This window comes from Elephantulus edwardii, unplaced genomic scaffold, assembly GCF_000299155.1.
Source record: "Elephantulus edwardii isolate Elephantulus edwardi_28Jun2011 unplaced genomic scaffold, EleEdw1.0 scaffold00196, whole genome shotgun sequence".
NCBI lineage: Eukaryota > Metazoa > Chordata > Mammalia > Macroscelidea > Macroscelididae > Elephantulus > Elephantulus edwardii.
In genome coordinates, this window is record NW_006399946.1 from 5,304,076 (window position 1) to 5,327,973 (window position 23,898).

The following is a 23,898-nucleotide window of genomic DNA, read 5'->3' on the forward strand; positions in this document are numbered from 1 at the left end:
CCTGTTGTTAAGTGCCGTTGAATTGTACACTACTTATAGTGACCCTATGAACCAAAGTCCTGAACACTTGTATAACTTTCATCATTTCTCTAAGATCATAGAGTTTCCAGAGGCAAGCTATTTTGGAAATGGATACATACAATCTAGAATAATAACTGGTGACAGAAATGCAACAACTAGAAACAAAGAAGGAGGGCTAGTAGTTGGAAATATGGCCTCAGTGACAGAAATGAGGCTGGAGATTACATGATAGAATTTTGTATAATGAATGATTTCTTGTTCATTGCAAATACTTTTTTATAAAAAAAAACAACCCAATCCATAAACAATGACTATATAAGTAGACTTCACCTGATGGGTTACACAGGAATCAGAAGGACTACATCTGTGGAAAGAGCTGTTGGGAGATGCTCAACATCAGCAGCCAAAATCAGGGCCAGTGCTGACTGTACAACAGTGACTATCAATTATTCATATGCCAAGTTCAAACTGAAGTTAAAGAAAGTTAAAACAAGTCCATGAGAACCAAAATATGACCTTCAGTATATTGCACTTAAATTTAAAAACTCAAGAATAGAATGTACTAAACACTAATGACCAAAGATCAGATGCGTATGGTACATTCACACAATGGAATATTATATAGCACTAAAAAACAACAAATGTGTAAAACATCACACAAGTGAGCCTAGAAGACATTATGCCGAGTGAGATGTCTCAGTCATAAAAGGACAAGTATTGTATAACACATCACTATTATAAAATGTGACTGACATGGGGAACAGGGGACAGAATAGGAAAAGAATGGATAGATATGGAAAACTGCATTGTTAAGAGGTGAGGGGAAGAACGGTCTGAAAGAATACATGATTAAGTATTATATGTATGACAATGATCTGGAACAAGAGGTGCACTGCAAAGTAGATTTCGGGTATGGGATGAAGGACGAGGAGGTAGGAAAATAATATGTAACAATAAGTGAATGAAAGCCCAACCTTTCTGTAAACTTTTGCTAAAATCACAATAAAAATTTTAAAAAATCAAAGTATGTGTTGCATTGGGAAAATCTGCTGTCAAGAACCTTTCCAAAGTTTGGATGAGCAAGGATGCCAGTTCCAAGACTAAGGTGTGCCTGATCTATTGTTTAGGGGAAAAGTTTGCTAGCTCAATACTGGCTAAAGGATAAAATGTGTAGTCCTTGAGCTTATCCAATGCTTTGCAGTATCTACACACAAACAACTCTTTTCCAGGTATACCCACCTCAAATGTGGTGCTCATGCATGTACTTTATGCTCCATCCCACTAACCCAGTTTAATTTCCACATTTTCTTTTCAGACCGTTCTTCCCCTCATCTCTTAGACTGTAGTTTTCTCGATCTATCCATTCTTTTCCTATTCTCTCCCTTATGTCCCATGTCAGTCATATTGTATAAGAGTTACTGATGGATTTCAGCTGCCACAGAGGTGTGGCTTTTGGGCTAGCAGTGATTTCCTACAGACCAGGTCATGAAAAGGACACTATCCTGACAGTGTAAGCTCTTATTGGGTCAATGTTTATGTCCATCATTTCTGCCTACACACGTATCTCATTTATAAAGTACTTTGGAACAGGAAGATTGTGAGCTCCTAACAATAGGTTTGTATAGTCTAGGGGCAGACACCTTGGACACCTACTGTTCATGACAACAAGCTGAGGATGAGCCACTACCTTGAGTCCTGTGCATGCTTGTCATTCATTTCCACTCAGTTCCGGAGAGAAACTCACCCACCCAAGGCCCCAAACAGGCTCTGCAATCCTCAGCAACAACTAGACACACTTTTGTGTCCACATTTTGATACAAAATTCTCCTCCCCAGATTCAATTCATCAGCCTCTGAACTAGAGTTACATTCTGTTGCCTTACCACCAATCACTCGTTCAACTGCTTGTTCAAAGTGTTTCAGGTTTATGGAGTCCGAGAGATGTCTGGCAGCAATTAAGGCAGCTTCATTACAGACATTAGCAACGTCAGCTCCTACAAAAGGAACATGTAGAGTCACTTACAGACTGAAACACAGACCACAGGGGACCCAGAGCCACTTATAGACCAAGACAGAGTCAACTAGTGACTCACACATTATGACCAAACCCCCACTTTCCTCAACTGGATATAGGTTAGGGAATAATAAGTTTTATGCAAATATAATTCCGTTTGACTCACTATAATGTTAACATTATTGTAGCATGTAACAATTGCCTGATATAATCTTGGCTTACTGAAATAAAAACACAGATAATTAGAGGGACTATCAGTTTTTACAGTGTAAACATTATATGGGTTTTTTTTAATAATAAACATTAAACCATAAGCAATAAAATATTAAACCATAAACATTAAAATAGCTTAATACATTCCATTAACAGCTAGATTTAAGTGTGTGAAATGTGTCAAGTGGTTCGCAGAGTCAGTTTCTGAGGAAGATGTTAAGCACAAAGCTAGGATACAGCTGTGTTCCTCCTGGGCCTACAGGCACTTTGCAGACATATTTTGGGTACAGTTCCAGACTAGCACAAAAAAGCAAGTATCTATCCAAGCATGCCAGGTGCTGTTTGGCTTCTCAGTGCACACAAAGATAATAGTTACACCATACCGTAGCCTACTAATGGTACATTATTAATTCTGAAACATTGCAACAATTACCACAATGGGCCAGAGACACAAAGTGTACACACGCAGCTGGAAAAATGGCAACAATAAACTTGTTCAATGCATGATTGCTGCACATTTTCAATTTGTAAAGATTAAAAAACAGTATCTGTGAAGTTCAATGATATGCGGTATGTTTGTATAACTTAAAGTGAGGAAAAACACCAAAATTTGTACATGAATAAGGAGATCATTAATCATAATAGCAAAAATTGTTGCTGTTATGTGCAATCTAGTTAGAACCGACACTCCAGCAGGTGTTCATAGACTGCCCATCTTTCTCCCACAGAGCAGCTAGTGGATGAGAACTGCCTACATTTGGGTAGACAGCACAACTCCTTAACCATTAGGACACCGGAGCTCCCTAAAAGCTGAAAAGTGGAATTTAAATGTTCATCAAAATGATGATGGATAAATGAAATGTGGTATAGTCAATAGAGTATTATTTGGTAACAAATGAAATAAAGTTCTAATACATGCTACAACACAAATGAGCCTTGAAAACATTAAGCTGCATGAAAATAAGCCAGGCACAACAGGTATATGTAAAACATGACTGTGCTGACTTAAAGTAGTACTAGCTTCTCAACTCTAGATGTTTGAAATTTCTCACCAAAAATATACTTAGGAAGTGCCAAGATAAGAAATAACAAAAGAAATGGTGGCTCCTAATTGTCACTGGCTTTAACAAACCTGTAAGTGGTTCTCCTGCACAGCGCAGGAGAGGTAGACCCTCGATGAGACGGATTGATTCAGTGACTGGGGTAAGGGGAATAGGTGTGTCGGAGATGGTAAGACTGACACAGGTAAGGGCAGAGTTTAGGGCTGTTGTACACAGGGTCGCAGGCAACTTGATGGCACATAAGTGGTTCAGCAAGACTCTCCAACTCACCTGAAAACCCTGGAGTTAAGGATGCAAGCTTTCTTGCCAGTTTATCTTTTTCTAGTGCACTATCCAGTTTTAGTGGTCTGAGATGAACTTTGAAAATAGAGGCTCTTCCTTTTATGTCTGGTGGTCCTTTAATTTTAAGAAGAAAAAGTGAAAAACGAAAACACTTTACAGTTAAGAATTATATCTAACCCCACAAGAACCAGACTGACTGCCATGAACGTCATCTCACCAATAAAGATCTGCCTGTCAAAGCGTCCCGGCCTCATCAGGGCAGGGTCCAGGATGTCTGGCCTATTAGTGCCAGCCAAAATTACGACATTTGTTGTTGTGTTAAATCCTGAAAAGACAGTAACAAAGATGCAATCTTTAGTCAATGATACAAAGAAGAAAACAACAATGTACTAATAAAAAATTCCCAAGTGAGAGTCACTGCTTATGGACAACTAGTTTCTGTGAAAGGTGATGGAAAACTCAGGAAACTGATGGAGGTGATGACCGTAAAACACAATGCATGTAATTAATGTCACTGAACTGTACATGTAAAAAAATGTTGAAACTGGAAATATTCTGTTATATAAACAACAACAATTAAGAATTTGTAAGTAACTACAAATACATTAAAGAGCCTGGGTGGCAGACACAGAGTAAACTGTTTAGGTGCTAACCAAAATGTTGGCAGTTTAAAATCATTGATCACTTCAAAGATGAAAAGACCTAGCCATCTGATCTTACAAAGATTTATAGCCTAGGAAATTCTACAGGATAACTCTCCTGGTCCGAGAGGGTCACTACAGGCTGAAATTAATGGCAAACAGAACAACAAACACATTACTATATTAAAAATGCTTCCCCATTTATTATCTTATTATTTACATTCAAGGCATAAACTAGATTTGCACTTAGTCCTTACTTATCCTTTTTCTCATTATCTGACATTTCATATTTATGATAAAAGTAAAAAATTTTCAGTGCAACTCTTTTATGTGTTACCACCTGAAGGCTGGCTGGCAGCAGCAAACACTGAGGTGCCAGGTAAGGAAAATGGGAGCTTTGTGGTCAGGGCTGCAGACAACCTGGCTGGGCCCTGATTCTCAGGGATCTCACAGTCAGAAAATGAAGGTCATCATCTATTTTGTGATCTGATGTGGTCATCCTCCATTTTCACATAACATATTTTCAGACAATTACTGAGTTCTTGTTGTTGTTCAATGTCAATGAACTGATTACTCAAAACAACCCTATGAACAACTGAATGTTTTCCCATTCTCCCTCCAATCTCACCATCTGTAATATGCTCAAGGCCACTGTTAAAGTAACTGGGTCAATCCATCTTGTTGAGAGTCTTCCTCTCTTTCTCTGACCACCATCCTTGTGTCTAATTCTTGTGATCCTCTAAGGAACACTACAGGTGGACTTCCTCCCAGATAAACTTGTCTGTTCTAGTCCTTAGATCTTAACTATGTTTGCAAGTGAAGAAAGGGTTTATTTTTCTTACTATTTATCTTATCTTTACTGATAATCACCAAATATTAGATTTAAAACTTCAAGAAACTATTTCCAAAATACAAATAACCAAAATTTTATTTAACTAGAAACTTAAGATATTGATAATTCCCAAAAGTTTTAAATCCAATGTTAGATTAGCAAATTACTATATAGAAACAAATTCCCTGAATCAGAGGAAAAGTAACTACATATTTGGACACAGGCATCCATATAAGTGATTAGGCTTTATTAACCATTAGCCATTTCTCAAATGTCAGTGTCATGGCTTCAGACTCCCACTCTTGGGACCCTGCCACTGGGAAAGTGCTGACCTCCCTGAAATGATCCATTTGGATCACTAAGTCTGGGCTGACCATTAAGGCAGACAAGCGGCTTCTCACATGGGGTGCAACACTTCTGCACACAGAGTCATGCATGTATCACCACAACCAAAGCACTATGCAGCCTAGGAACACACTGTAACTAAGGAACATTAAATGCCTGACTAAAATGAAAACATTGCTTCTGACTTTCTAAATCTTCCCAAACCACATTTGAGTATACATGGATTTTTCCAAGGCTTCAAATTCCCAAATGGTTATGAAGATCTGACTAAAATCCTTGAGTGAATCATTTCTGTCTTAATAAAAAACTAACTACAAAACCCCTCTTAACACCAGTAACGATTGCATCATGGTAATACTGCCAGGCAAGAACATCTATTATCTCAGAATAGCAGAGCCTTGAAAGAACTGTTTGTCTGAGAGAAAACAGTCTATTTTTCTATATTCAGCATGTGGCACAAGAACTGTCATTTTAAAGACATATAACAATCCAGAGAATGTCATTTAAAATGTAAAATACATAAATATTTACCATCCATTTCCACAAGGAGTTGGTTGAGTGTATTCTCCTGTTCACTCTGCCCTCCAAAGTTGCCTCTTCCTCTCTTCCTTCCCACAGCGTCTATTTCATCAATAAAAAGAATACAGGGCGCATTCTTCCGAGCAAGGGCAAATAAGTCTCGGACCTTAACAGAAGTACATACACTAGTCATGCATTACTAATGAGCATCATTTATCCTCTTACTAAGAAATTCTCTGTAGGGTTTCCTATTCTAGATGAAGAAATCTCTTTATTAGCACACACTGTATAATACATATTAGAATAAAACAAGAAAACAGTAATGAGTGAAAAACAGTAAGAAGATAGTATTGAAATGAGGAAAGGCAGTATAAAGAAGAGGGAAAAGCAGCAATGAAGTAACAAATGGTTAGTAATTATTATCATATCACTTGAGAATTCCACTCCTGTACACATACCCAAGAAGAATGAAAAACTTATCTTCACGCAAAATATTGTACAAGAATGTTCACAGGGCATTATTCATCACAGTCAAAAGCGGAAATAACCCAAACATCCACTAACAGATAAATAGATAAATGTAGTTTATCAATACAATAAGAGTGTTATTTAGCAATAATGAAATGAAGCACTGATACTACATGAAAATGCTAGATTTAATGAGAGAAGCCAGGTACAAGCCCATGTATTACATGATTCAATTCCTCCAACAAATGTATAGAAAATGTATCTGTCATTGGCTAGAGCTAGGGTGACAGAAGTGACTGCTAATGAATAAAGGATTTCTTTTAAGATGATGAAAACTGTTCTGAATTGCCTGTTGTGATGTGAGCACAAATCTGTGAATATACTAAAAAAGCACTGAACTGTAACTGTAAATGGGTCAACTGGACTGGGCAGGGATTCTATATTGATAAAGCGGTTCTGTTTAAAATCTAGAAATTTAAACCATTTCTTGGAAGACAGAAATTAAATTTATATTGTAGAGAACACTGCAGTGTGACAGGAGTAGGAGCAGCTGGATAGAAATTACTAGCCTGATGGTGGCTTGGTCCTCAACAGGGTCAGGACGGTGACTAGAGAGCCGGGTTTGGGTGGGGAGGAGGGATGCTGCTGTCTCATCACCACAGAACAGGACACTTACTCTAGCTGGACCCACACCAACAAACATCTCCAAAAACTCAGAGCCACTGACTGTGATGAAAGGCACATTGGCTTCTCCAGCTGTGGCTTTGGCCAGCAGTGTCTTCCCAGTGCCCGGAGGACCTGTGAGGATGGCACCCTTCAAATACACAAAAGAAAAGTACATTTCATTAATTAGCATCTGAGAAGAACAAACATGTATTCACACATATTTCCAAGGAAGATGTTTGCCTATAAATCTTATTGCTATTTCTCAAACATTGGATCCACTGTAGAATATTTTAAGATGTAAGAAGAATAATGCACTTTTAAAAGCCATTCTGTTTAAAAATAATAGAGAAGAATGTGAAATCTTAAATACATATTTGTAATATTTTTAATGTTCTTTCTTAGATTTTTAGTCTCATAATGCATACATAGTGACTTAAGCAAGGACTCTCCTGAGGTTTAAAAAAAGAGTTCAAGGAAACACACATACCACATGACCAATTCTTGTAATCCTTTGATAATCTTTAAATTAATTTTTGAACAAAATAATAATAAACCCAATTCCCCACTTCTGCTCTCAACACATTCTTGGTCCCAGCAGCCAGGAAATCAAAAGTTAATTGCATTGGGAAAGACTGCTGTCAGAGACTTCTCCAGAGTACTGAAGAGCTTTCATCACCCAATGAGAAGCTGATACTCAGTTGTATCCCCCTAAAGTGTATAAAAAAACCCAACTTTGTCTGCTCGGGGTCGGCTCTTTTGTCTCCTGCTAGAGATAAGGGTCGGCCCGGAGCTCCGCAATAAACCTCTTATCTCTTGCTGTTGCATCAAAAACAACAACAACAAAAAAAAAAACACAAAAAAAACAAACAGAGTACTGAAGAGCAATGTGTCAGTTTGGAGACTAAAGTGCATCTGATCCAGGCCATAGTCTCTGCAATTACTTGTTATGCCTCAGAAAGCTGGACAATGACTAGGGATGATACAAAGAGAACTGATGCCTTCGAGCTGTGGTGCTGGAGAAGAGTGCTGACTACACCATGGGCTGCTAGGAAAACAAACAAGATTCGTTCTAGAGAGGGTGAGGCCAGACTGAGCCTTTGAGACAAAGATTCTGAAGCTTCATCTGACACACTTTGGACATGTTGCAAGGAGTGACTGACCGGTCACTGGAGAGAGACATCATGCTTGGGAGGGTAGAGGGACAGCACAAAAGAGGAAGACCCTCGATGACATGGATTGAGTCCATGACTGGGGTAATGGGGATGCGTTTGTCAGAGACAGGAAGGTTGTGGCACAGTATAGAGCAGGGTTCAGAGGTGTTGTATACAGGTTCTCTATGAGTCGCAAGTGACTTGACAGCACATAACGACTACTCTCAATGCAGGATAGGAATTTTTTATATAGTGAATACGTGACTTAAAATTGAATTTGTATTTTTATTCAATTTTGTGATAAGTGATAATTATCACTATTTGTCCTTTTTTCATAAACAGACAGACCACTAGACATATTAGGTATAGGAAAGTGGATATAAGTGAAAGAAATGTTTTCCAGACTTTGCAATAAAACTTGGACTTTTTTTGCATGTGTTTTTTTCCCATTTAACATTTTCACAAAAGAAATATAATGACCAATTGTTAAGTAAAAATAAAAATGCAAGCTTGACTAAATAATAAAAAATTATATAATATGCTAACAGGTATTAAATATGTAACAGCAAATTACAAAATTATGAAATAAGGACCATTTATCCATACATACATATGTAACACTGCATGGTTCAAATTGGGAAGAGTGTACGCCAGGGATGTGTCCTATCTCCATACCTTTTTAACCTACATGCAGAACAGATTATCCTGGAATCTGGGCTGTATGAGAAAAAGTGTAGCATCAGGATTGGAGGAAGATTCATCAACAATCTGTGTTATGCAGATGACACAATCCTGTTGGTTGAAAACTGAGGAGGACCTGAAGCACTTGCTGCAGAAGGTCAAGGACTGCAACCTTCACTATGGATTGAGGCTCATTATCAAGAAGACAAAGATTCTCACCACTGGGCCAACTGGCAGCATCAGGATGGATGGTGAAGAGATTGAGATTGTTCACAGCTTTAGTTTGCTTGGCTCCACAGTCAACATTCTTGGCACCGCAGCCAGGAAAATTAAAAGACATCTTGTGATGGTAAAGTCTGCTGTTAGGGACCTCTCCAAATTACTGAAGAGCAATGGTGCCACTCTGGAGACTAAGGTAAGCCTGATACAGGTCAGAGAGCTGGACAATGACTAGGGAGGATAGAAGGAGAATAGATGCCTTTTGCGGTGTTAGAGTATTGAATATACTATGGACTGCTAAGAAAATGAACAAGTTCACCCTGGAGAGGGTTAAACTAGGCTGCTCCTTGGAGGCAAGGATTCTGAAGCTTCATCTGATATACTTAGAATATGTTGCAAGGAGGGACCAGTCCTTGGAGAAGGACATCATGCTTGGGAGGTTGGAGGGACAGCTCAGGAGAGGAAGACCCTCTATGAAGTGGATTGATTCAGTGACTGGGGTAATTGTGGTAGGTGTGTTGGAGACAGTGAGATTGGCACAGGATAGAACAGAGGTTAGGGATGTTGTACATATGGTTGCTATGAGTCACAGGCAACTCGACAGCACTTAACAACAATTTAAAAAATTCAAATACATTGTTTTACACACAATATTCAATTTCATTTAAAATTTCTAAAAGGTGATTTTTTTTTAAAAAAAGAATGAAACTTTTTAAATTCATTCATCAATCTAAATCTAATAATGGAGTCGTTGAGGTCTGAGAGGAAGCAGACTCAGGACCAGGGCTGGGACAGCGAGCCTATGTGTGTAAAGGAAGAAGGCAGGTCAGCAGCAACGCTCTCTCACCTCCTCCCCCTGCAGCACTGCGCTGTCACCAGCATCAGGCACACAGGAAAGGCCATAGATCCTGGCCACAGCACATTCAGGGCTACAGCTAGAGGGCTAATGAGAAGATGTCTTCTCAGAAATCTGCACAGTACTGGCAAAATATGTATTCATACCAAAACACTGCCTGAAGGAAAAGAAATAAAAAACAACTTTGGAGTTAAGAATTAAGTAGGTTACCTATCTACCTTAACTTAACTACCCTAACTACCTAACTTACTTCTTAACTCTAAAGGTTTTTTTTCCTTAAGATATAGAAAGTACAAAAAGTTACTTTCAGTAAGTAACCAAACATCATTAAATAGCTTCATATATCATGAAATATTTCAAAAGAATTTCTGTGTTAATGAATTGGAAATACTTTGAAAGTCTATCTTACCTTTGGGATTTTTGCTCCTAGATCTTGATACTGCTTTGGATTTTTCAAGAAATTCACAAATTCCATTATCTCTAATTTGGCCTCCTCACAGCCTGCCACATCTTTGAATTTCACATCTATCTCATCCTTTAAGACCTTGGCAGTGGTTTCTCCAACACTGAAGAGTCCACCCATCCCCCGGCCTGTTCGGCCAATGCCAGCTGGACCTCTTCTTATGGTGTACAGTAAAAATGCAATGATAAGGACCGTAGGCAACATGCTCAGAAGAAATGACCTAAAGGGAAGAATACACAAAATTCACTGCTTTTTAAGATTTTTAACCTTTGCTTTTTTTTTACTACTGTGAAATATATATTCTATGGGGATATAAATACAAACTTTGTTTTTAAATAGAATATTCTATTCAATGTCCACTCCCAGACAGGCAGGCAGTCTTGGAAGTGATTCGCTGAATAATAAAGTGCTTATGGATATTACAAAAACAAAAAACGAATATTCTAAAGTTTTGTCTGAGACAAAAAAGGAATTTTAATATGTGAATCACTAAAGTAGAATCACAAAAGACCAAACACAAAACAATGTGTTTTAAAATGTATACTGACTACTGTATTTTTGTTTTTAATCTGTATCCTTCAAATTATCATGTATGCACAATATAAGTCCAACTTGCTATGAGAGCTATATCGGTGTAGCCTGTAGGATGCTGCACTGGTAGTCAAAATGCACTGAGAGCAAATGTTTACAGAACTGTGGGAAAGAGTGCTAGTGGTGCAATGGTTTAAATACTGGGCTGAGAATCAAAAGGTTGAATGATGCATAAACCTTTTGCTCAATTTCAGTAGCAGTCCATAAAATTTAATATTATGTTATCATCTCTGAGGCCAGAAGAGACAGCATATGTGAAACAATGCTATGTGGATTCAAATACAACAGGCAGATTATAGGACAAAAAGTTATGAAATTTCCCAAATCTGAGTAACATCATAAACTCAATTAGCAGACAAGTATTTGTTGTTCTGCTATGTAAGAGATACAGAAAAAGAAGTGATATCTCTAGTGTCACTCCAAACTGACCGCAAATGCAAATGGGGCAACTTCGTCAGTTCTACCTGGGTTTATATTTACAAACACTCTAAAACTATGTGGTGATGGTGGTGGTTGTGTGCTATGTAGCTAGAAGTGGCCCACAACTGACCCTCCAGTGAGTGTTGGGAGGCATCATATGTAAGGAGATTACCCATCATTCTCCCACAGAGCAGGTGGTGCATTTGAACCACCTGCCTCTGGGACTGCAGCGTAGATTTTTACCACTCAGCCACCAGAGCTCCCTCTAAGGTTATAGGTCCCCATATGATGAACTCAAAGACTCTTAAAGTAAATGTGCCCTCCCTAAAAGATGAGAACTGAGCATCTGCCCAGATCTCTAAAGTGATCTTAGTAAAACAAATGATGGGCAAAGAAAGAAGTGCTCTGACAAGATGTAAGAAGCAATAAACATCATGGGAAATGCACAGATATCTAAGAGTAATTGACAGATTTACATCCTTTGGTGAGTAGGAACTGGGGTCTTAATAGGTGGAGAGTAGCCAACTGAAGACCAACTGTTGGGTTTAGTCTAGAACAAATAGGGAAGAAAAGCAAGCTGTCCCAAAACAATTAGACTAAGTGGACCCAATTTTCTCCTATACCCAGCTCTTAAAGTGAACTCTCCAGATTCCATTCAAAGGTGTCCACACTACTAATATTAAATTAACCTAAAGATTAATGGACTATGTAAGCTTCAACTTTCACAACCCTAGTCAAGACTAACTAGATGATGCCCCACTACCATCATTGAGCACTCTAAAAAAGATGACAGTACAAGATCTTGAACAGAGTGGAGGGGGAAAGAAGCAAAACTTGCATAAAAGTGAACATGTTTCAGAGACTGATGGACCTCCCAAGCCTATGACCTTTATCCACCCTCTGAACAAAACTCACCGGCGTAACTCAACTTATAGCCTAACAGAAAAAAAACATAAAATGTCTAATACACCAGGGAGACATCCATACCTTAGAACACCCAAACATGCAAGGTTAAAAGAGCAGGATTTACCCAATCATAAAAGTCCTGAAGTAGGAAGGAGCAGGATAGAAGGATTAATGGAAATCAGAATTATAGGGGGAAGTGGGGAAAATGTGAGTAATATAATTAGTGCTATACAATAAAATGTTATGAACGGTTAAATTAAAAATCAAGTTGCTTTACAAACAAATCAAAACAAACAAAAAAGACAGTGATCACGCTAAATAATATCTTACTAAATGGCAATACATTAGACATTAATACTCCAAGCCACTATTTAATAAAAATAACTAACTAACAAGTTAATTCAGCAAACCAACCCACCTATTGCCCTGGAGTGGATTCTGTTCTCAGTAACCCCATGTGTACAGAGCAGAGCTGACACCCCACAGGGCCTAAACGTTGTTTTCTGAAATAGCACCAGGCTTTTCTCCGGAGGTGCCTCTAGGTGGGTTTGAATCCTCACTGGCATCACTCAGGGACTCTAGTTAATAATAGTTGTTGTTTTCCTTGTGTTTTTTTCAGACTAAATTGATAAAGGTATGTCTGAGACTATAATTGCCAACACTGCCACCTAGTGACATGAGACACGCAGTGAATGCTACAGCTGCAGTGAAGGGTCCATAAAGCACTCCAAGACCAACTGATGCAAGGACGTTTTAACTACTGCTCACCCGTCACTTTCAGCAATGTAGACAACAGGGACTCGATTCTCTCCTTCTATTCCCAGTTCTTGCTGTAAAGTTTCCAGATTCCGCTCAAAGGTGTCCACACTACCAATATTAAACCAGATGTACTGCTATAAAAATAGAAATACAAAACATCCTAAAAATGAGAGCAACACAAAATGTTCAATTCACTGAAGAGTTTAACTTGTAAAAACTATTTCAGAAATACTAAAAATATACTGAAAGATACTGAAATTAAAAAAAAAAGGCCAGACTACTCTGACATGGTAATTACGTTTTATTAATAACTGCAATCCCTGTGACATATTTCTTTTTTTAGTAAAATCTCTTAGTAGTTCTAAAATCCCCAGGTCTTTGGGTGGCTTTTTTGCTTTGTGATTTAGATAAAACAAACTTGTTTTCTATCCAACAGATCCATACATATACTGTTTCGTGCCCAACTGCAATCCTTACCATGTGACAGCCATCTATGCCTATGTCATTCATTGCCTTCTTCCACCCTAACTTCTCAGTGATAACTTCTCAGTTCCTGAAAAATATGGACTAAACTGCAGATTCCTACAGGAATCTCTCTCTACTGTTCCAATTTTAGCATATGTGCTGCCGAAGCAAACACTGAAAAGCCTATTTTAAAACAGAATCTTTTTACTAATACACATTTTTCCCCCATTTTCCAGGTATTTCTTAATTGCCTTTTCCCAAATCAAAACAAAACAAACCCTAATGTGGTAATTAAAATTAGATGAGCCCTTGCTGGATGACATCTGGATCTCTTTGTATGCTTTTGTAGTTATGCTAAAGATGTTAGACGTTTGATACTTGGTGCTACGGCAGTCAAAGCACTCTGCTAACAACCACAAGGATGGCAGTTCAAACCCAGCAGGCACTCTGTGGGAGAAGGATGAGTCAGTCTGTTCTCATGAAGACCTGACCTATATAGCCTTGGAAATTTCATTCTACCCTACAGGGTGGCTAGGAGTCAGAATCTATTCTACAGCAATAAACAGCTTTGAGTTTAGTTTTATACTAAGTTCCTTGAGGGGTCTGACCAAACTCTTGAGTGGCTGAGAAAAACTTCTAGATTCTATCCTATGCACTCTGCAAGTGTTAGTCCATTTTACAGAATAAGACCACGTTTAGCCTACAATCATTTTTAAAATAACTTTAATTTTCATCAAAACATAAGTTTATTACATAAAATAAACAAAATTCAGAAAAATACAATGGAAAAAAAATATATTCTTCCCTAACAATATGTTAAAGAGGCAACAACATTTCCAGTATGTCTCTCCATTTATCTAGAGATAAAAGGTAGATAGTAACTTCTTTTGGTTTTTGTTATTTTTTAGTTTTTCTTCAATTTTGCTTTGGATAGTAAGTTCTACAATTTATAACAGCTCTTGGTAAGTGGTTTCTTGGTAGTTATAAAATTCACATGGTTGTTCTTGTTGTTAGGTGCTGTGGAATGTAGTATAGCCCACAGTGACCCTACAAAAAACACATCACAACCCTGTCCTGTCCTATGCCATCCTCTCACTTCCTGACACATTAGAGCCCACTGCAGCAGTCACTGTGTCAATCTGTCTGGTCTGTTTGGTTAAGGGTCTTCCTCTCCTTCACCAACCATCCACTTTTCCAAGCATGATGTTCTTCCCCAAGAAGAGCCTCTCCTAGTAATATGCACAAAGCTTCATCATCTTTGCCTCCAAGAAGCACTCTGGATACACTTTCTCCAAGATATATTTCTTCTTTTGGCTGTCCATAGGATCTTCAGTACTCTTCTCCATCACCACAGTTCACAGGCAGCATCAATTCTTCCTCATCCTTATTCATGTCCAGCTCTCAAATGCACAGAAAGTGACTAAAAAGATGCACTTTCATCCTCAAACTGACATAAGTGCTCCTCAATTTGCAGAGATCCCTGACTGCAGACTTTCCCAGTGCAATATATCTCGTGTTTCTGACTGCTGGTATCAAAGGTGTTAACTGTGAATCCAAGTAAGATGAAGTATGCTGACAGTTACAATCTTTTATCCATCCAGCATGATGTTGCCTGAAGAATTTTTTTTGACGTTGAGATTCAATCCATATTAAAGGCTGTATTCTTTGATCTTCTCCAGTAAGTGCTTCACATCCTCCTTACCTTCAACAAGCAAGGTTGCATCATTTGCATAACGCAGATTACTGAGGAGACTTCCTCCCATTCTTCTTCACAGAATTCACCTTCTCAAATAATTTGTTCTGTATACAGACTGAGTAGGTATGGAGAGAGAATACAATCATGACACATTCCTTTCTAAATCATGTAGTGTTCCCTGGTTCTTTCCACACAACAGCCTCTTGGTTTAGGTACAGATTTCAACATGAGCACAATTCAGTTCTAAATGCCTTTGCATAGTCAATAAAGCATAAATTAATATTCTTCTGGTATTCTTTAGTTTTAGCCAGGATCCATCTGACATCAGCAATAATATCCCTGGTACCAGGACCTCTTCTAAATACTGCTTGAACTTCTGGCAGTTCCCAATCTATATACTTACTGTTCTAGCCATCCTTGAATGATCTTCAGCAGTTTTTGCTTGTGTGTGATATTAATGATATTGTTCAGTAGTTTCCACACTCTGCTGGATCATTTCTTGGGAATGGGAACAAATATGGTCCTCTTCTAATCTGTTGACTAGACAGCTATCCTCCAAATTCCCTGACATAGACTAGTAAGTGCATCCAGGCCTGCATCTATTAACGGGAACAAGTAAATCTGTATCCCATAAATTCCTGGGCCTTATTTGTTGCTAATGCCTTCAGGACAGCTTTAACTTCCTCCTTCATTACCACTGGTTCCTGGTCATATGGTACTTCATGAAATATTTTAGTGTCAGTCAATTCTTTCTGGTATAGTGATTCTCCATCTTCTTTTGATGCTTCCTGAGTTATTCAATATATTGCCCATAGCATCTCTGAATACTGAGATTAGAGACTTAAATCTGTGGTTTAGTTCTCTCAGCTTGAGAAATGCAAAGCCAATTCTTCCCCTTTTTCCCTCCAATACCAGCTCTCTGCACATTCCATTATATTCTGCTTTGTCTTCTTGAGCTGCTCTTTGAAATCTTCTCTTCAGCTATTTTACTTTAATGCAACTGTCAGAGTCTCTCTGACATCCACTTTGGGTTTCTTTTTTCTCTTTCTTTTTAAAAATTTTATTATTTTTGTGTGTGTGTGTGTACCGTCAAATCAGATCTGACTGGTACGGGAAACTGTCCCTCCTTCTCCAGCAGAGCATCTGGTGGATTCGAACCACGCACTTCTGATATTGAGGTGCAGCTTCTTGCCACTAGGCCACCAGAGCTCGCCTCTTCTCTGTCTTTATAATGACCTTTTTCTCTCTTCATGAATGATAGATGGTGAAGAGACTGAGATTGTTAACAGCTTTAGTATGCTTGGTTCCACAATCAACACTCTTGATACCATCAGCCAGGAAATCAAAAGAAATTGTACTGGAAAAGTCTGCATTCAGAGACCTCTCCTTAAGAGTACAGAAGAGCAACGATGTCAGTCTGGAAACTAAGGTGTGCCTGATCCAGGCCATGATCTTTGCAATTACTTGCTATGCATCAGAACACTGGACAATGACTAGAGATGATAGAAGAATTGATGCCTTTGAGCTGTGGTGCTGAACAAGAGTACCAAATATTCTATAGACTGCTAAGAGAACAAAACAGGTTTGTCTTAGAGAGGGTGAAACCAGGCTGCTCCTTGGAGACAAGGATTCTGAAGCTTCGTCTGACATACTTTGGACATGTTGCAAGGAGTGACCAGTCCTTGGAAAGGGACATCATGCATGGGAGTGTGGAGGGATAGCCCAAGAAAGGAAGACCCTTAATGACATGGATTGACTCAGTGACTGGGTAACAGGGGTAGGTGTGTCAGAGACAATGAGGTTGGCACAGGATAGAGTAGGATTTAGAGCTGTTACACACAGAGTTCCTATGAATCATAAGCGACTCGAAGGCACATAACAACAACATGGAAAAGTTAACACACAGAACAAAATATTTTTGGATAGTTATCAGGAAAATGAGTAATTAGTTGTTGTTGCTATTACTGTGTGCTACTGAGTTGGAACCAGCTCAAAGCGGACCATCCAGCAGGTTTTCAGAGGCAGTAAACTGCATGGAATGAAACTGTCCATCCTCCCACACAGCAATTGGTAGATTAATCTGCTTTTGGGATTACAGTACAGCTTCTTAACACTAGGCTACCAGAGCTCCCAATTAGATAGACATAGCTAGGTGGAGGGAAAGGCAATAATAGAAAATCAGCGGATAATAAATTTTTTTTTAAAAAAAAAAAGGGGAAAAAGACAAGGAGACGTACATAAAAGGTACAGAAAACAAAAGATAAATCTTATTAAATACACAGTCCTGCTCTGGTGGCTCAATGATAAAGAGGTGTGCTGCAAACTAAAGGCAGACAGTTCAAATACAGGCACTGCTCAACAGGAGAAAGATAGGCCTTCTCTTCCCATGTGATTTATTGCCTCTGAAAACCTGCGGGAGGGTCATGAGTCATTCTGTCTTGACAGTACACAAGAACATCAAAATTCTGCATCATCAGTATAAAATGGATATATGCACAGAAAGGCAACATGAACATAGATGGGGGAATGAAACAGTGGCACCCCTGACCATACATGTAGAAATACCAGACAGTATTATCACACATGTATGTGAATCTGACAATACTGTACATATATATGTCCACATACAGAATTAACAGTGGAAAAAGTGATATAAGTTTATTAATCATCACCAAACTCCCTGAAGGACTGAGTTGCTAAGCCAGAAGCCTTGGGTCTACAGTCTCTACTGGCATAACAGAGTCAGTCCACAAAGACAATGTTCTACATTCTACTCAGATGAGTAGTAACTGAGGTCTTAAAAATCTCCTGAGCTGTAATCAAAGGTACAACTATTGGACTCTCTGTTTAGAGGGGGGAAAAGTGAGCAAAATCAAGAATACATGGACCCAACAGGTCCATAATGCTAATGGACCTGTAAAGCTTCAACCACCACAACCTGGAGACTAGACCCAGACAAGATCTCGCTACCATTGGTGGCTGTTCAAAAAGGAACCGTAATAGAAGGTCCTGGGAAGACAGCAGGAAGAATGTGAACAAAACTTAAAATCATAAAAACACACAGGCTTACTGAAGAGACTGGTCTAATGCGGAGAGAGCCCTTAATCACCTTCTGAACCTGGAACCAGTGTCACTCTTGTGGCTCAACTTTATAGACATACTTGTAAGTTGAACAAAAACACTCACCTCACCTTAGAGCAATATAGCACACAAGAGAAAAAGGGCAGCCTGTGCCAACCATAAAATTCAGAAGGCAGAAGAGCAAGCAGAAAATGATGGAAAGAAGAGTGTTTAGTGCTATCAGACTGTGAGGATTACACTTAAAGTATGTATAAATAGCTGAACAGAAAAACAATAAAAGTAAACTTTTACTCAAATCACAATAAAAAGTATAAAAAATCAAATTAAGTTAAATCTAATTTATATAATTAACAAAATAATTTACCCCATCCACAGGAATTTTTCCAGGTATAAATGTCACTCGAACGAAACGCTTATTGACAACTTCCAGTCTGTCTACCTAGAAGTTTAAAAAGAAATATAAATTTACACTCCTTTAAGCTCATTTAAATGTGCATGCAGGAACTAGAGATTAATATCAGGTCACTGTGATCACTTCAGGAGATGTCCAAGTTCCCAACCAGACACACCTATCCCAGCAGAGACTGCCATGCCTGAGGCCCCAACCCCCGAGAGTGTGTGCTACATGTGCACGTAACCCCAAACAATTCACTCACTTCTGCCTTTTTAACAGTAAAATCCATTCATTCTGTATGCATTCATTACTTTCTTTTTTCTCTCATCACTGTGTGTATGTGGTTTATCACACCAACATGTTAGTCCAACCTGGTATTTTACTTTACTAAAATGACCCAAGTTTTTATCCATCCACCTATTAACAGGCATTCAGGTTTCAAATTTTGTTTACAAGCAATGCTGTCATGAATTTTCCTGTCTACAATTAACTGAGCACATCCTCAAAAACCTACCTAGAGAATATAACTGTAGATGGACATATATTTTACCACAGTAATTTTTAAAAAAATCTGACAATTTTCATTTTCAATCCTCACCTCATGTGCCAAAGCCATGGTGGCCAAAGCCATGGAGCTGAGCTTCCAGACCAAAGGTCATGCCTCTCTGGTCCAAATCTACCTTGAGAGAAAGATGGACACATTCCTTCTGTGCTAGCTACAGTCTCCAAAATCAGACTGGAGAGTCAACAATGAGCTGGTTCTATCTCAATGGCAATGAGTTGATAGAGTTTTCACCTTGCTCTCTGACCTCTAAAAATAATTTTGGGTTCTTAGTACTTATTACTTTGGTAAGTGTATCTTATCTTTATGCTACCCATTTCATGAATGAAAACTCAAAGTATTAAGAGGTTAATTAATTTACCCATAGTTTGCTCTTAGTTTAAACAGCTTTAATACCCTAAAACTCTGATTATAAAATTTCCATGGCCACAGAGACTTAAAGACATTAAAGGCACACCAGCACTGAGGTTCACAGGCTACAGCAGGAAGAGGAGGCAGCTGAGCCCCATGAGAAAAATGGCCAGGAAGATCAATCTGGAGCCATTTTATAAAAATATGTTCTAGTAGAAATTGAAAAATTTTTTCATAAATGTAGAAATCAAATTTTTAGTTTAAAAAAGGATAAAAAAAGATCAGAACAACCAAGCTTCTTGGTTGCTATACTTTCCAGCATTTTAAAGTTGATGTTATATTATGTACTCTCAGGTTGGAACCAACCCACAGCTGACCCTCCACCACGTTTTCAGAGGCTGTTAATCGCACAGGTGGAGACTGCTTATCTTTCTCCCACAGAGCAGCAGTAGATTTGAACTGCATGCCTTCAGAATTGCAACGTCACCATTTTTAAAAAAAAAAATTTGATAATTCTTTCCCCTCCCCTCTTTCCTTCACTGATATTATGTTTCATACAATCATTCCCGTACATTGTATCTTATAAAATTAATCACCACTGGACTATGCCCACCAATTCCTGACCTTTTTTTAATCACCACAGCCAACTATACCATAAAATACTTACTACTCCTTTGGAAAGATAGTTATTGACAAAGTCCTTCCAAGTAATTTCTCTCCCAGAGTTTTTGACTAGGAAATAGAACATGATACCACTCCAGAATAGAGCAGTCCACAGAAAATACATCCTGAATTCCTTGTCATCCCATGGAAAGTCACCCTGGAAAAAAAGAGGGTAAGTTTTCTAGGAAGACAAAATCTCAACATGTAATCTCTGGACTGTAAAACACAAATCCCTCCCAATATTAGTGTTTTCTGACCCTTCCTGTGGTCACCATCACAAGCTCAAATCAACAAAAGAAAGCATACCTTTTGGAACCTGGACCACCAGTGAGAATCATCTTTCTTTCTACCTCGTTTTCCACCACCTCCTCCAGAAGAATTTGGTGTACCAGCTGGCTTTGACTCTGTTCATAAAACATACCAAATATACAAAAGCAAAGCAGCATTTTCTCCCTAAAGTATTTTTATCAATACAATTGAAACTTACTGCAACATTTAGTATAATTAATCAACTACTATGAAGAAACATAGTACTAATACAGACTATATTCACAGACAGCTTTTGAGTACTTCACATACATTATCTAATCAAATCTTCACAAATAAACCTCCTAAGTTTACTCTTATTATACCCATTTTACAGATGAGTAAATTATAGCTAAGGGAGATTAAGTAACTTGCTGAAGTGTTAAATGACCCTGTTAGGATCTGAATCAAGTGTATCCCTAAGCCCCAATTTGTAAAGTTAAGGCCTTCCTCTTCCAGCCTAGAAAATAAACACTTCATCATTATGGTGTTAAGTGCCATCAAGTTATAAACGACTCATAGTGACCCTATGAAACAAAGACCTGAACACCTCTATAACTTTCATAGTTTCTCCAAGTTCATAGGGTTTCCAGAGGCAAGCTATTTCAGAAGTGGATGCCAATCTTGCTTCCAGGCTTGTTTTAATTGGGGAGCTCCACCAAACACTACCCACCATGTGTAGTAACCATTATCACATTTGACTTGTCAGCATCACAGTGTTCAGCATCACAGCAACCACGAGTTACCTCTGTACAGCAAATGGATAGACCAGTGCTATACCACTTAGAAAAAGGTTAGACTAAAAACAATTAAAACCAGGCCAGAGGGCCCAACTGAATTTAAGAACCAAGGTATGGTTCAAACTCCATGAGTTCCATCATTGCACATTCCTCCATAATCAAGCATTCTCATTGGCTCTCACCACCCAAAAACACCTGTCTGGGAGCATTCTGCTGCTTCCCTAATCTCCTCCTATTCTGATGCCACATGTTTCTTCATACAGTCTAACTGCATGTAGACTGAATATACATAAGGAAAGGATACAGTCTTAATGCACATCTTCCTTGATTTTCATTCATTTTGTGTGGATAACTTGCTTTGTTTGGATAACAGCTTTTTAATTTAGGTATAGGTTTCATGTTGTTGTTGTTGTTAATTGCTGTTGAGTCATGCACGATGCATAGCAAATCAGTGAACAAAAGACCCGAGGCCTTTCATAACTATCATTTTTCCAAGTTCATGGAGTTTCCAGAAGCATGTGTTTTAGGAAGCGGATACCACTCCTGCTTCCCGACCTGTCTTAAAACTGGGAGCTCCATCAAACACCATGGGCAGCCACTATGGCATATGAGACCCCAATGGTAAAAGGCACAGCATCACAGCAAACCCAGATTACCTAAGCACAGCAAAATGACTGAAGAGTGCTATATGACTTAGAAGAATGTTCCTCCAAAATACAGTAGCAAAGGATTAAATGATAATCCTTCAGACCCGACTTATTAAATATAAGGGCCCTCCAGAAGGTTTTGTTGACTCTAAACAAGAGTTTGATAATAATAAAACCCATAAAACATTCCACAATGACACTCAACCAAAACAAGACAGACCATCTTACAAAGTCCAGTCAATTCACCCAGTTTCCAAAATGGAGACAAGGGTTTGGCCTTAAATACAAGTTTCCTCCTGGAGGTCTTGTTGACTCTAAACAATGAAACAATCTACATAGATCCTCAAACAAAACAAGAGCACCATCATACAGATTTGAGACCAAGAAAGTCTAAAATGGAAGACAAGGGCTTGGCAATATATATTGCTGTTAAGTGCCATCTAAATACTGACCCCATAAAGAAAAGACTTTAACCTTGTTCTTTAACTACTGTCCCTTCTCTAAGTGTATCATTATATATATACTATATTGACTGTTTTTTATTTAAGCCTCTTGTTTAGAGTCAACAAGACCTCGGGGAGGGCCTCTGTATTTGAAAGTCAGCTGTGATTATATTTTGGAGGAACATTCTTCTAAGTGGCACAGTACTCTTCTGTCAATATGCTGTACTGAAGTAACCTGGGGTTGCTGTGATGCTGAACTTTGTGCCACTGTGGTATCAAATAGCCTGATGATTACCCATGATGGACAGTTTGGTGGCGCTCTCAGTTTAAGACAGGTTTGGAAGCATCCACTTCCTAAACTACATGCCTCTAAAAACTCTATGAACTTGGAGAAAACAATGATAGTTATAGAAAGGCTTCAGGTCTTTTGTTCATAGGGTCACTATGAGTCATACTCGACTCGACAGCTATCAGCAACAACAACAAAAGTTTCTTCCAAACATCTGTAGAAAAGTTATCATTTCGGAGCTTGCAACTCATAGCAACCCTATGTAAAAGGGCCCTTAACCTTGCTCTATCCTATTCCAACCTCACTGTCTCTAACACACCTACTCCCATTACCCCAATCACTGAATCGATCCATCTTGAGGGTCTTCCTCTCTTGCACTGTCCCTCCACCCTCCCAAACATGACGTCCCTCTCCAAGGACTGATCCCTCCTTACAACATGTCCAAAGTATGTCAGCTGAAGCTTCAGAATCATTGCTTCCAAGGAGCAACCAGCCTGGTTTCACCTTTTCCAGGATGAACCTATTTGCTCCCCTAGCATCCATGGTATAGTCAACACTCTTCTCCAGCACCCCAGCTCAAAGACATCAATTCTCTATCATCCCTAGTCACTGTCCAGCTCTCTGACACATAGCACACAATTGTGAAGACTATGGCCTGGATCAGGTGCACCTTAGTCTCCAGCCTGATGTCATTGCTCTTCAGTACTCTGGAGAGGTCCCTGACAGTAGACTTTCCCAATGCAATTCATCTCTTGAGTTCCTGGCTGCTGGTACCAAGAGTGTTGCTTGTGGAGCCAAGCAAACTAAAACTGTTAACAATCTCAATCTCTTCGCCATCCATAATGATGTTGCCAATTGGCCCAGTGGTAAGAATCTTTGTTTTCTTGATGTTGAACTTCAGTCCATATTGAAGGCTGCAGTCCCTGACATTCTGCAGCAAGTGCTTCAGGTCTTCCTCAGAAACAGCAAGCAGTGTTGTGTCATCTTCACAACACAGGTTGCTGATGAATATTCTTCCTCTAATCCTGATGCCACATTCCTCCTCATACAGCCCAACCTCCTGATGATATATGTTCTGCATGTTGTTGTTGTTGTTATGTGCCATCGAGTCGCCTGCGACTCATAGCGACCCTATGTACAACAGCCCTAAACTC

At 38.8% G+C, this 23,898-nt stretch overlaps 1 protein-coding gene across 1 annotated transcript in view; it reads right to left on the reverse strand.

The window, feature by feature from the left end:
* AFG3L2 (AFG3-like AAA ATPase 2) overlaps positions 1-23,898 on the reverse strand; it is a 75,474-nt gene that overhangs the window by 33,906 nt on the left and 17,670 nt on the right. The window contains exons 4-13 of the mRNA XM_006897015.1: positions 20,626-20,723; positions 20,324-20,476; positions 18,714-18,788; positions 13,117-13,241; positions 10,378-10,651; positions 7,072-7,209; positions 5,940-6,093; positions 3,808-3,915; positions 3,579-3,704; positions 1,904-2,014 (exon numbers count right to left, since the gene is read on the reverse strand). Of these exons, the coding sequence (XP_006897077.1) occupies positions 1,904-2,014; positions 3,579-3,704; positions 3,808-3,915; positions 5,940-6,093; positions 7,072-7,209; positions 10,378-10,651; positions 13,117-13,241; positions 18,714-18,788; positions 20,324-20,476; positions 20,626-20,723 (1,362 nt within the window). The remainder of the gene's footprint in view (positions 1-1,903; positions 2,015-3,578; positions 3,705-3,807; positions 3,916-5,939; positions 6,094-7,071; positions 7,210-10,377; positions 10,652-13,116; positions 13,242-18,713; positions 18,789-20,323; positions 20,477-20,625; positions 20,724-23,898) is intronic.